Source organism: Pan paniscus, chromosome 9 (assembly GCF_029289425.2).
Source record: "Pan paniscus chromosome 9, NHGRI_mPanPan1-v2.0_pri, whole genome shotgun sequence".
NCBI classification, from domain to species: Eukaryota; Metazoa; Chordata; class Mammalia; order Primates; family Hominidae; genus Pan; species Pan paniscus.
The window spans coordinates 64,328,852-64,342,971 of NC_073258.2; the positions used below are offsets into that span (position 1 = coordinate 64,328,852).

Here is a 14,120-nt window from a genome sequence, read left to right on the forward strand (position 1 = left end):
CCCATGCAAGTTCAAAATCCAGCAGGGCAGTCAAATATTAAAGCTCCAAATGATGTTCCTTGATTCCATGTCTCAAATCCAGGTCATGCCGATGCAAGGGTTGGGTTCCCATGGTCTTTGGCAGCTCTGCCACTGTGGCTTGGACAGGGCACAGCCCCTCTACTGGCTGCTTTTGCAGTCTGGCATTGAGTGTCTGTGGCTTTTCCAGGCAAATGGTGCAAGCTGTTGGTGGATCTACAGTTCGGGAATCCAGAGGACAGTGGCCCTCTTCTCACAGCTTCACTCAGCAGTGCACCAGTGGGGACTCTCTGTGGGAGCTCTGGCCCCACATTTCCCTTCTGCACTGCCCTAGCAGAGGTTCTCCATGAGGGCCCTGCCCCACAGAAAACTTCTTCCTGGACATCTAAGCATTTCCATACATTCTCTAAAATCTAGGTGGAGGTTGCCAAACCTCAATTTTTAACTTCTGTGCACCTGCAGGCTCAATATCATGTGGAAGCTGCCAAGGCTTGGGGCTTGCATCCTCTGAAGCCACAGCCCAAGTTGTCCCTTGGCCCTTTTTGGCCATGGCTACAGTGGCTAGGACTCAGGACACATGCCCCTAGGATGCACACAGCAGGGGGTCCCTTGGCCTAGCCCAGTGAGTCATTTTTTTTCTCCTAGGTAAATAGGCCTATGATGGGAGGGGCTGCCCAAAGGTCTCTGACATGCCCTCGAGGCATTTTCCTCAGTTTCTTGGTGATTAGCCTTTGGCTCCTCATTACTTATGCAAGTTTCTGCAGTAGACTTGAATTTCTCCTTAGAAAATGGGTTTTTCTTTTCTATCACATCATCAGGCTGCAAATTTTTCAAACATTTATGCACTGTTTCTCTTTTAAAACTGAAATTTTTTCTTTAAAATTTTATTATTATTATACTTTAAGTTTTAGGGTACCTGTGCACAATGTGCAGGTTTGTTACATATGTATACATGTGCCATGCTGGTATGCTGCACCCATTAACTCGTCATTTAGCATTAGGTATATCTTCTAATGCTATCCGGCCCCCCTCCCTCCACCCTACAACAGTCCCCAGTGTGTGATGTTCCCCTTCCTGTGTCCATGTGTTCTCATTGTTCAATTCCCACCTGTAAGTGAGAACATGCGGTGTTTGATTTTTTTGTCCTTGCGATAGTTTGCTGAGAATGATGGTTTCCAGTTTCATCCATGTCCGTACAAAGGACATGAACTCATCATTTTTTATGGCTGCATTGTATTCCATGGTGTATATGTGCCACATTTTCTTAATCCAGTCGATCATTGTTGGACATTTAGGTTGGTTCCAAGTCTTTGCTATTGTGAATAGCGCTGCAATAAACATACGTGTGCATGTGTCTTTATAGCAGCATGATTTATAATCCTTTGGGTATATACCCAGTAATGGGATGGCTGGGTCAAATGGTATTTCTAGTTCTAGATCCCTGAGGAATCGCCACACTGACTTCCACAATGGTTGTCACTAGTTTTCCACTAACAGTGTAAAAGTGTTCCTATTTCTCCACATCCTCTCCAGCACCTGTTGTTTCCTGACTTTTCAATGATCGCCATTCTAACTGGTGTGAGATGGTATCTCATTGTGGTTTTGATTTGCATCTCTCTGATGGCCAGTGATGATGAGCATTTTTTCATGTGTTTTTTGACTGCATAAATGTCTTCTTTTGAGACATTTATGTGTCTGTTCATATCCTTCACCCAGTTTTTGATGGTGTTGTTTGTTTTTTTCTTGTAAATTTGTTTGAGTTCATTGTAGATTCTGGATATTGGCCCTTTGTCAGATGAGTAGGTTGCAAAAATTTTCTCCCATTTTGTAGGTTGCCTGTTCACTCTGCTGGTAGTTTCTTTTGCTGTGCAGAAGCTCTTTAGTTTAATTAGATCCCTCTGTGAATTATGGCTTTTTGCTGCCATTGCTTTTGGTGTTTTAGTCATGAAGTCCTTGCCCATGCCTATGACCTGAATGGTATTGACTAGGTTTTCTTCTAGGGTTTTTATGGTTTTAGATCTAACATTTAAGTCTTTAATCCATCTTGAAGTAATTTTTGTATAAGGTGTAAGGAAGGGATCCAGTTTCAGTTTCTACATATGGCCAGCCAGTTTTCCCAGCACCATTTATTAAAATAGGGGGTCTTTTCCCCATTTCTTGTTTTTGTTAGATTTGTCAAAGATCAGATGGTTGTAGATGTGTGGTGTTATTTCTGAGGCCTCTGTTCTGTTCCAATGGTGTATATCTCTGTTTTGGTACCAGTACCATGCTGTTTTGGTTACTGCAGCCTTGTAGTGTAGTTTGAAGTCAGGTAGCGTGATGCCTCCAGCTTTGTTCTTTTGGCTTAGGATTGTCTTGGCAATGTGGGCTCTTTTTTGGTTCCAGATGAACTTTAAAGTGGTTTTTCCCAATTCTGTGAAGAAAGTCATTGGTAGCTTGATGGGGATGGCATTGAATCTATGAATTACCTTGGGCAGTATGGCCATTTTCACGATATTGATTCTTCCTGTCGATGAGCATGGAATGTTCTTCCATTTGTTTGTGTCCTCTTTTTTTTTTTTTTTGAGCACTGGTTTGTAGTTCTCCTTGAAAAGGTCTGTCACATCCCTTGTAAGTTGGATTCCTAGGTATTTTATTCTCTTTGAAGCAATTGTGAATGGAAGTTCACTCATGATATGGCTTTCTGTGTGTCTGTTATTGGTATATAGGAATGCTTGTGATTTTCGCACATCGATTTTGTATCCTGAGACTTTGCTGAAGTTGCTTATCAGCTTAAGGAGATTTTGGGATGAGACGATGGAGTTTTCTAAATATACAGTCATGTCATCTGCAAACAGAGACAATTTGACTTCCTCTTTTCCTAATTGAATACCTTTATTTCTTTCTCCTGCCTAATTGCCCTGGCCAGAACTTCCAACACTACATTGAATAAGAGTGGTGAGACAGGGCATCCTTCTCTTGTGCCAGTTTTCAAAGGGAATGCTTCCAGTTTTTGTCCATTCAGTATGATATTGGCTGTGGGTTTGTCATAAATAGCTCTTATTCTTTTGAGATACATCCCATCAATACCTAGTCTGTTGAGAGTTTTTAGCATGAAGCGCTATTGAATTTTGTCAAAGGCCTTTTCTGCATCTATTGAGATAATCGTGGTTTTTGTCATTGGTTCTGTTTATGTGATGGATTACGTTTATTGATTTGCATATGCTGAACCAGCCTTGCATCCCAGGGATGAAGCCGACTTGATCGTGGTGGATAAGCTTTTTGATGTGCTGCTGGATTTGGTTTGCCAGTATTTTATTGAGGATTTTCACATCGATGTTCATCAGGGATATTGGTTTAAAATTCTTTTTTTGTTGTGTCTCTGCCTGGCATTGGTATCATGATGTTGCTGGCCACATAAAATGAGTTAGGGAGGATTCCCTCTCTTTCTGTTGTTTATAATAGTTTCAGAAGGAATGGTATCAGCTCTCTTTGTACCTCTGGTAGAATTTGACTGTGAATTTGTCTGGTCCTGGACTTTTTTTGGTTGGTAGGCTATTAATTATTGCCTCAATTTTATAGCCTGTTATTGGTCTATTCAGAGATTCAACTTTTTCCTGGTGTTTAGTCTTGGGATGGTGTATGTGTCCAGGAATTTATCCATTTCTTTTAGATTTTCTAGTTTATTTGCATAGAGGTGTTTATAGTATTCTCTGATGGTAGTTTGTATTTCTGTGGGATAAGTGGTGATATCCCCTTTATCATTTTTTTGCATCTATTTGATTTTTTTTCCTTTTGTCTATACATTTCTTTTATTATTATTATTATTATTATACTTTAAGTTTTAGGGTACATGTGCACAATGTGCAGGTTAGTTACATATGTATATATGTGCCATGCTGGTGCACTGCACCCACTAACTCGTCATCTAGCATTAGGTATATCTCCCGATGCTATCCCTCCCCCCTCCCCCCACCCCACAACAGTCCCCAGAGAGTGATGTTCCCCTTCCTGTGTCCATGTGTTCTCATTGTTCAATTCCCACCTATGAGTGAGAATATGCAGTGTTTGGTTTTTTGTTCTTGTGATAGTTCACTGAGAATGATGATTTCCAATTTCATCCATGTCCCTACAAAGGACGTGAACTCATCATTTTTTATGGCTGCATAGTATTCCATGGTGTATATGTGCCACATTTTCTTAATCCAGTCTATCATTGTTGGACATTTGGCTTGGTTCCAAGTCTTTGCTGTTGTGAATAGTGCTGCAATAAACATACGTGTGCATGTGTCTTTATAGCAGCATGATTTATAGTCCTTTGGGTATATACCTAGTAATGGGATGGCTGGGTCAAATGGTATTTCTAGTTCTAGATCCCTGAGGAATCGCCACACTGACTTCCACAATGGTTGAACTAGTTTACAGTCCCACCAACAGTGTAAAAGTGTTCCTATTTCTCCACATCCTCTCCAGCACCTGTTGTTTCCTGACTTTTTAATGATTGCCATTCTAACTGGTGTGAGATGATATCTCATTGTGGTTTTGATTTGCATTTCTCTGATGGTGAGTGATGGTGAGCATTTTTTCATGTGTTTTTTGGCTGCATAAATGTCTTCTTTTGAGAAGTGTCTGTTCATGTCCTTCACCCACTTTTTGATGGTGTTGTTTTTTTCTTGTAAATTTGTTTGAGTTCATTGTAGATTCTGGATATTGGCCCTTTGTCAGATGAGTAGGTTGCAAAAATTTTCTCCCATTCTGTAGGTTGCCTGTTCACTCTGAAGGTAGTTTCTTTTGCTGTGCAGAAGCTCTTTAGTTTAATTAGATCCCATTTGTCAATTTTGGCTTTTGTTGCCATTGCTTTTGGTGTTTTAGACATGAAGTCCTTGCCCATGCGTATGTCCTGAATGGTAATGCCTAGGTTTTCTTCTAGGGTTTTTATGGTTTTAGGTCTAACATTTAAGTCTTTAATCCATCTTGAATTGATTTTTGTATAAGGTGTAAGGAAGGGATCCAGGTTCAGCTTTCTACATATGGCTAGCCAGTTTTCCCAGCACCATTTATTAAATAGGGAATCCTTTCCCCATTGCTTGTTTTTGTCAGGTTTGTCAAAGATCACATAGTTGTAGATATGCGGCGTTATTTCTGAGGCCTCTGTTCTGTTCCATTGATCTATATCTCTGTTTTGGTACCAGTAACCATGCTGTTTTGGTGACTGTAGCCTTGTAGTATAGTTTGAAGTCAGGTAGCGTGATGCCTCCAGCTTTGTTCTTTTGGCTTAGGATTGACTTGGAGATGCGGGCTCTTTTTTGGTTCCATATGAACTTTAAAGTATTTTTTTCCAATTCTGTGAAGAAAGTCATTGGTAGCTTGATGGGGATGGCATTGAATCTATAAATACCTTGGGCAGTATGGCCATTTTCACAATATTGATTCTTCCTACCCGTGTGCATGGAATGTTCTTCCATTTGTTTGTATCGTCTTTTATTTCATTGAACAGTGGTTTGTAGTTCTCCTTGAAGAGGTCCTTCACATCCCTTGTAAGTTGGATTCCTAGGTATTTTATTCTCTTTGAAGCAATTGTGAATGGGAGTTCACTAATGATTTGGCTCTCTGTTTGTCTGTTATTGGTGTATAAGAAAGCTTGTGATTTTTGTACATTGATTTTGTATCCTGAGACTTTGCTGAAGTTGCTTATCAGCTTAAGGATATTTTGGGCTGAGACAATGGGGTTTTCTAGATATACAATCATGTCGTCTGCAAACAGGGACAATTTGACTTCCTCTTTTCCTAATCGAATGCCCTTTATTTGCTTCTGCTGCCTAATTGCCCTGGCCAGAACTTCCAACACTATGTTGAATAGGAGTGGTGAGAGAGGGCATCCCTGTCTTGTGCCAGTTTTCAAAGGGAATGCTTCCAGTTTTTGCCCATTCAGTATGATATTGGCTGTGGGTTTGTCATAGATAGCTCTTACTATTTTGAGATACGTCCCATCAATACCTAATTTATTGAGAGTTTTTAGCATGAAGGGCTACTGAATTTTGTCAAAGGCCTTTTCTGCATCAATTGAGATAATCATGTGGTTTTTGTCTTTGGTTCTGTTTATATGCTGGATTACATTTATTGATTTGCATATATTGAACCAGCCTTGCATCCCAGGGATGAAGCCCACTTGATCATGGTGGTTAAGCTTTTTGATGTGCTGCTGGATTCGGTTTGCCAGTATTTTATTGAGGATTTTTGCATCAATATTCATCAAGGGTATTGGTCTAGAATTCTCTTTTTTGGTTGTGTCTCTGCCAGGCTTTGGTATCAGGATGATGCTGGCCTCATAAAATGAGTTAGGGAGGATTCCCTCTTTTTCTGTTGATTGGAATAGTTTCAGAAGGAATGGTACCAGTTCCTCCTTGTACCTCTGGTAGAATTCGGCTGTGAATCCATCTGGTCCTGGGCTCTTTTTCATTGGTAAGCTATTGATTATTGCCATAATTTCAGAGCCTGTTATTGGTCTATTCAGAGATGCAACTTCTTCCTGGTTTAGTCTTGGGAGAGTGTATGTGTCGAGGAATTTATCCATTTCTTCTAGATTTTCTAGTTTATTTGCGTAGAGGTGTTTGTAGTATTCTCTGATGGTAGTTTGTATTTCTGTGGGATTGGTGGTGATATCCCCTTTATCATTTTTTATTGCGTCTATTTGATTCTTCTCTCTTTTTTTATTTATTAGACTTGCTAGCAGTCTATCAATTTTGTTGATCCTTTCAAAAAACCAGCTCCTGGATTCATTAATTTTTTGAAGGGTTTTTTGGTGTCTCTATTTCCTTCAGTTCTGCTCTGATTTTAGTTATTTCTTGCCTTCTGCTAGCTTTTGAATGTGTTTGCTCTTGCTTTTCTAGTTCTTTTAATTGTGATGTTAGGGTGTCAATTTTGGATCTCTCCTGCTTTGTCTTGTGGGCATTTAGTGCTATAAATTTCCCTCTACACACTGCTTTGAATGCATCCCAGAGATTCTGGTATGTTGTGTCTTTGTTCTCGCTGGTTTCAAAGAACATCTTTATTTCTGCCTTCATTTCGTTATGTACCCTGTAGTCATTCAGGAGCAGGTTGTTCAGTTTCCATGTAGTTGAGCGGTTTTGAGTGAGTTTCTTAATCCTGAGTTCTAGTTTGATTGCACTGTGGTCTGAGAGATAGTTTGTTGTAATTTCTCTTCTTTTACATTTGCTGAGGAGAGCTTTACTTCCAACTATGTGGTCAATTTTGGAATAAGTGCAGTGTGGTGCTGAAAAAAAAGTATTTTCTGTTGATTTGGAGTGGAGAGTTCTGTAGATGTCTATTGGGTCCGGTTGGTGCAGAGCTGAGTTCAATTCCTGGGTATCCTTGTTGACTTTCTGTCTTGTTGATCTGTCTAATGTTGACAGTGGGGTGTTAAAGTCTCCCATTATTATTGTGTGGGAGTCGAAGTCTCTTTGTAGGTCTTCTTTCTTCTTTATTAGTCTTGCTAGCAGTCTATGAATTTTGTTGATTGTTTCAAAACAGCAGCTCCTGGATTCTTTGATTTTTTGAAGGATTTTTGTGTCTCTATCTCCTTCAGTTGTGCTCAGATCTTAGTTATTTCTTGCCTTCTGCCAGATTTTGGATTTGTTTGCTCTTGCTTCTCCAGTTCTTTCAGTCTGCATCTTTTAATTGGGGCATTTAGCCCATTTACATTTAAGGTTAATATTGTTACGTGTGACTCCCAGCACTTTGGGAGGCTGAGGCAGGTGGATCATGAGGTCAGTAGATTGATACCATCCTGGCTAACATGGTGAAACCCCGTCTCTACTAAAAATACAAAAAAAATAGCCAGGCGTGGTGATGAGTGCCTGTACTCCCAGCTACTTGGGAGGCTGAGGCAGGAGAATGGCATGAACCCAGGAGTCGGAGCTTGTAGTGAGCCGAGGTTGTGCCACTGGACTCCAGCCTGTGTGACAGCAAGACTCCGTCTCAAAAAAAAAAAAAAATATATATATATATATATATATATACACACACACACATAGTTACATGTGACTTTGATCCTGTCATTATGATGTTAGCTAGTTATTTTGCCTGTTAATTGATGCAGTTTCTTCATAGCATTGATGGTCTTTACAAGTTAGCATGGTTTTGCAGTGGCTGGTACCGGTTGTTTCTTTCCATGTTTAGTGCTTCCTTCAGGAGCTCCTGTGAGGCAGGCCTGTTGGTGGCAAAATCTCTCAGAATTTGCTTGTCTGTGAAGGATTTTATTTCTCCTTCACTTATGAAGCTTAGTTTGGCTGTATATGAAATTCTGGGGTTGAAAATTCTTTTCTTTAAGAATGTTGAGGCTGGGCACGGTGGCTCACACCTGTAATCCCAGCACTTTGGGAGGCTGAGGTGGGCAGATCACGAGGTCAGGGGATCAAGAACATCCTGGCTAATGCAGTGAAACCCCAGCTCTACTAAAAATACAAAAATCAGCTCGGCATAGTGGCACATGCCTGTAGTCCCAGCTACTCGAGAGGCTGAGGCAGGAGAATCACTTGAACCCAGGAGGCAGAGGTTGCAGAGAGCCAAAATCGTGCCAATACACTCCAGCCTGGGCAACAGAGTGAGACTCCATCTCAAAAAAAAAAAAAAAAAAAAAAGGGAATGTTGAATATCGGTCCCCTCTCTCTTCTGGCTTTTTGGATTTCTGCCGAGAGATCCACTGTTAGTCTGATGGGCTTCCTTTTGTGGGTAACCCGACCTTTCTCTCTGGCTGCCCTTAACATTTTTTCCTTCACTTCAACCTTGGTGAATCTGACAATTGTGTGTCTTGGGGTTGCTCTTCTTGAGGAGTATCTTTGTCGTGTTCTCTGTATTTCCTGAATTTGAATGTTGGCCTGCCTTTCTAGGTTGGGGAAATTCTCCTGGATAATATCCTGAAGAGTGTTTTTCCAACTTGGTTCCATTCTTTCCGTCCCTTTCAGGTACACCAATTAAATATAGATTTCGTCTTTTCACACAGTCCCATATTTCTCAGAAGCTTTGTTCACTCCTTTTTACTCTTTTTTCTCTAAACTTGCCCTCTCACTTTATTTCATTAATTTGATCTTCAATCACTGATACCCTTTCTTCCACTTGATTGAATCAGCTATTGAAGCTTGTGCATGGGTCATGAAAATCTCATGCCATGGTTTTCAGCTCCATCAGGTCACTTAAGGTCTTCTCTACACTGTTTAGCCATTCATCTAATCTTTTTTCAAGGTTTTTAGCTTCCTTGTGATGTGTTAGAATATGCTCCTTTAGCTCGGAGAAGTTTGTTATTATTGACCTTCTGAAGCCTACTTCTGTTAACTCATCAAAGTCACTCTCCATCCAGCTTTGTTCTGTTGCTTGTGAGGAGCTGCAATCCTTTGGAGGAGAAGAGGCACTCTGGTTTTTAGAATTTTCAGCTTTTCTGCTCTGTTTTCTCCCCATCTTTGTGGTTTTATCTACCTTTGGTCTTTGATATTGGTGACCTACAGATGGGGTTTTGGTGTGGATGTCCTTTTTGTTGATGGTGATGCTATTCCTTTCTGTTTGTTAGTTTTCCTTCTAACAGCCAGGTCCCTCAGCTGCAGGTCTGTTGGAGTTTGCTGGAGGTCCACTCCAGACCCTGTTTGCCTGGGTATCACCAGTGGAGGTTTTGCATAACAGCAAATATTGCTGCCTAATCCTTCCTCTGGAAGCTTCATCCCACAAGGGCACCTGCCTGTATGAGGTGTCTGTCGGCCCCTACTGGGAGGTGTCTCCCAGTTAGGCTACACAGGATTCAGGGACCCACTTGAGGAGGCAGCCTGTCCATTCTCAGATCTCATACACTGTGCTGGGAGAACCACTGATCTCTTCAAAGCTGTCAGACAGAGATGTTTACGTCTGCTGAAGTTTCTGCTGCCTTTTGTTCATCTATGCCCTGCCCACAGAGGTGGAATCTAGAAAGGCAGTAGGCCTTGCTGAGCTGTGGTGGGCTCCACCCAGTTCGAGCTTCTTGGCCACTTTATTTACCTACTCAAGCCTCAGCAATGGCAGACACCCCTCCCCCCATGAGGCTGCTGCCTTGCAGGTTGATCTCAGACTGCTGTGCTAGCAGTGAGCAAGGCTCCGTGGGCATGGGACCCAGTGAGCCAGGCACGGGAGAGTATCTCCTGGTCTGCTGGTTGCTAAGACCTTGGGAAAAGCACAGTATTTAGGCAGGAGTGTCCCATTTTACCAGGTACAGTCTGTCATGGCTTACCTTGGCTAGGAAAGGGAAATCCCCCAACCCCTTGCATTTCCCTGGTGAGGCAACACTGTGCCCTGCTTCAGTTCACCCTCCATGGGCTGCACCCACTGTCCAAGCAGTCCCAGTGATATGAACCAGGTACCTCAGTTGGAAATGCAGAAATCACCCATCTTCTGCATCGATCACACTGGGAACTGCAGACCAGAGCTGTTCCTATTTGACCATCTTGGAATGGAAGACCCGGTTTTGTATTTTTATATGGGCAGATGTAGAATTCTCTGTTGACAGATTTTTTTTTCAGTTTACTTGTACAAATAGCACCAGAGGACCCCAGCCCCATGCAGATGGCAGCCTGTTGGGGAGGTTGTACCATTCCTTCTGTCCTCACGTTGGTAGACAGAGTTATCCACTCTGAAGTCTTTGTAGGGGCTTGGGCACGTTTGGGAGCCTGAGCTGGAACTGAAGCTGGAGCTGCAGCCTGGGCCTTGGTTTGACCCTTGGCCTTGACCTTTGGCTGGCACTGCCCAAGCCCCTTGACAACGTGGGCAAGAGCCTACTTCCCAAGCTTGAGGTGGGCAATGTAGGCAAGTCAATCGAGCTTGTTGCTGACACTCTTTGGGATCTTGGGCTTAACTTCGTTGGGCTTTATGAGGGCCTTGATAGCCTTGGCATGTGCACTCATGGCCTTGGCATTGTTGACCTGCATCTTCTTTAGGCCCTTCTTGATGTGCTTCTTGGCAAAGCACATATTCTTCAGGAACTTGGGGTCCACACCCTTAAGAGATTCATATCTTTGTGATCAGCGTTTCTTGATACCATTTCTGTGCCATTTTTCAGACTGGTTGTGTTTGGTATGGTTCTTGGACTTGGTTATGTCTGCACCTTAAGCCGCAGCTCCTGAAGCACCTAGAACCAGAAGGCTCTGGCAGATTTTTTTTCCAACACTTTGAATAATTAATCCCACTGCCTTGCAGACTCTGTTTTCTGTTGATAAATCAACTATTAATCTTATTGAGGATCTCTTTTCCATGATGAGTTAGCTTTTCTTTTGATGGTTTTAAAAATCTTTCTTTGGATTTTGGTAGTTTGATTATACTGTGTCTAGGTATGGATCTTTTCAGTTTATCTGAATTACAGTTTTTGAATTTCTTGGGTGTGTAGATTAATGTTTCCAACATATTTGTTTCATTAGCCATTATTTTTAAAAATATACTTTGTTCCTTTTTCTCAGCCCTCGCCTTCTGGGACTACAAAATGCATATGTTGATACCCTTGATAGAGTCTCACATGTCCTCAAAACTCTACTCCTCCTTACTTATTTTATTCACTAAACTGGATAATCTCAATACTGTCTTCAAATTTACTGCTTATTTTCTGCCTGCCCAACTCTTCTGTTTTGACCATCCAATAAATTTTCACTTCTGAACATTTAAACTCTAGAATTTCTATTTGGCTCCTTTTAAACATTTCCATCTTCAATGATGTTTTCTATTTGGAGACATCTTTTTTTGTATTTTTTTGTTACTTATTTAGACATGGTTTTCTTTAATTCTTGAGCATATTTAACTTAGTTGATTCAAATCCTGTGTCTCATAAGCCAACATCTGGCTTGTCAGGTATAGTTTGTACTGATTGCCTTTTCTTCCTGTGTAGAAGTCATGCTTTCATGTTTTCTTCCATGGCTCCTTTGTTGAAAACTAGGCCTTTTAAACATGTAATGTAACAATTCTGGAAATCATATTCTTCCCTCTTTCTCAATGTTTGTTGTTGTTGCTCCCTGTTGTAGTGGTTGTTTGTTTGGTTAGTGGCTTTTTGTTAATGAATTCTGTAAAGTCAGTATTCGTCATGTGTGGCCACTGAATCTCTACTTGGTTAGCTTAGTGCTCAGCTATTAAGTTAATTGTCTGCAACCAATACTTCTCCCAGTCTTTATTGAGAGGCTCTGAGTATGTGACACTCAGTCAGGCAGTTTACATCTCTGCCTTAGCCTCCACCAACTGCATATGCAGAGCCCCAAGATCATCCAGAGGTGAGAGCTTAGGGACTTCCCCTTTCACCTCATCTACCTTTTCTATCTTTGCCACCCCTGAGATGGCAAGACCAACTCCTCCTCTTCTTTCCTCTCCTCAGCCTACTCAACATGAAGATGTTAAGGATTAAGACCTGTATGATAATCCATTTCCACTTAATGAATAGTAAATACATTTTCTCTTCCTTACGCTTTTCTTAATAACATTTTCTTTTCTCTAGCTTACTTTACCATAAGAATATAGTATATAATGCATATAACACACAGAATATGTGTTAATAACTGTTTATGTTATTGTTAAGGCTGCCAGCCAAGAGTAGGCTATAAGTAGTTCAGTTTTTAGAGTCAAAATTTATATGCAGATTTTTGAGTGCATGGGGTGTTGGTGCCCCCAACACTCTGCACTGTTCAAGGGTCAACTGTATTTTGTTCCTCAGCTTCTAATTTTCAACTTTTTGTTAATTATATTATTTTCCCAAATTGTTATCCATCACTTCAGACAGCTGTGACCTCAAAACATTTGTCAGTAAATATGTTTGACAAATGCCTTATGAGGGGAGCCTTCTCACACTAGGCAACTTTGAGTCAGGTCAAATAGAGACAGCCTTCCAAATAGGGTCTTAGGGGAGCCAGCAGAAAGGTATAATAATGACAGCTTTTTGTGAATGAGGCTTTGAAATAACTCAAGCTCTGTCCTTCTCCCTCTAGTACCAAGAATGTTAGCTGTTATTTTTTTTCAAGGCTGCAGCATAGCTGGAGAGTAGGAACTGAAACTAAGATATGTTAAAAACATCCCAACATTCACTTTCTTACTGGGACTCAGTTTTTCTTCAACAAAAGATTCCCTAAATTGCTGCAAGTCTTTGGTTAATTTTCAGAGTTCTGAAAGAGATGATTTTGACAACTTTTTGCTAGTTTTGTGTTGCTTTTATGGAGGAACCAATTTTTGGAGATCCTACTCTGTCATGTTCCCTGAAGTCGCCCCCATCCTAACTCTTGGTGCTAGAGACAGCATGCTCTTCTAATTTTAAATAGTTATGTAGATAAATTTATTGTCTTTTCCTTATATTCAATCTCAGTTACAATGACAAAAGCCCCCAAATTATCTCCATCACATAATATTCCGAAAGTTAGATAAATAATACATTTGCTTCAAAAATAAGTGGGTATTTTTTCTATTAAGAAAAATAATTTCATGATAATTCCATGTCTAAAATAATGAATGCAAGGTGCCAGCCTCCCCACATATAGTGTCATCCTATTCCACTGTTTGCTTCTCAGGTGACACAATAGGTACTATGGACATCATGGCTCAGGACTAGGCCAGAGACCGAACAGATCCCAGGTGTCAGAATTTTCCTCTCTATGTCTACCATAGCCTCCCTTACAGGCAAAGAATGTGGAGATTGTTCATACCAAGAGGACAAGAAGAGGACAATTATGGGTGTAGACACAGTCAGTTGCAATATGCGCCAGTCCTGAATGGCAAAAGTCAGCCCTCCTAGGAGCATCTGCCCAACACTGTAGGAACATAATAGCACCATTATTGTCATAGATCGCGACCGGGCCAATGTCCACTCTAAGCCTGGAGGAAAATATATACATAGTAATAATTTTAGACAAATGGTAATTTCAAGGTCAATTCAAGACATGGAGATGATAAAATGCTCAAATTATTGACTTACTGAGAATAAAAATAAAAAACATCTCTACAGGTGTTAGAGATGGCCAGCTGGAGGAAACACAATTTGCATATGATCTTCCGTCCAACCCTAAGAAATATTAAACCAGATAACGTTACTTAGGAACAAAAATAACACGTGGAAAACTTGACAAACAATGGCGCATCTTGAAATT

The 14,120-nt window shown here is 40.9% G+C and overlaps 1 protein-coding gene and 1 pseudogene across 1 annotated transcript in view; both read right to left on the minus strand.

Moving 5' to 3' along the window:
• Window positions 1-14,120, minus strand: part of SLC22A24 (solute carrier family 22 member 24) — a 66,401-nt gene that overhangs the window by 27,758 nt on the left and 24,523 nt on the right. The window contains exon 4 of the mRNA XM_034934157.3: window positions 13,680-13,848. Coding sequence (XP_034790048.3) covers window positions 13,680-13,848 — 169 coding nt within the window. The remainder of the gene's footprint in view (window positions 1-13,679; window positions 13,849-14,120) is intronic.
• On the minus strand, window positions 38-11,707 carry LOC103783347 (large ribosomal subunit protein eL29-like; annotated as a pseudogene).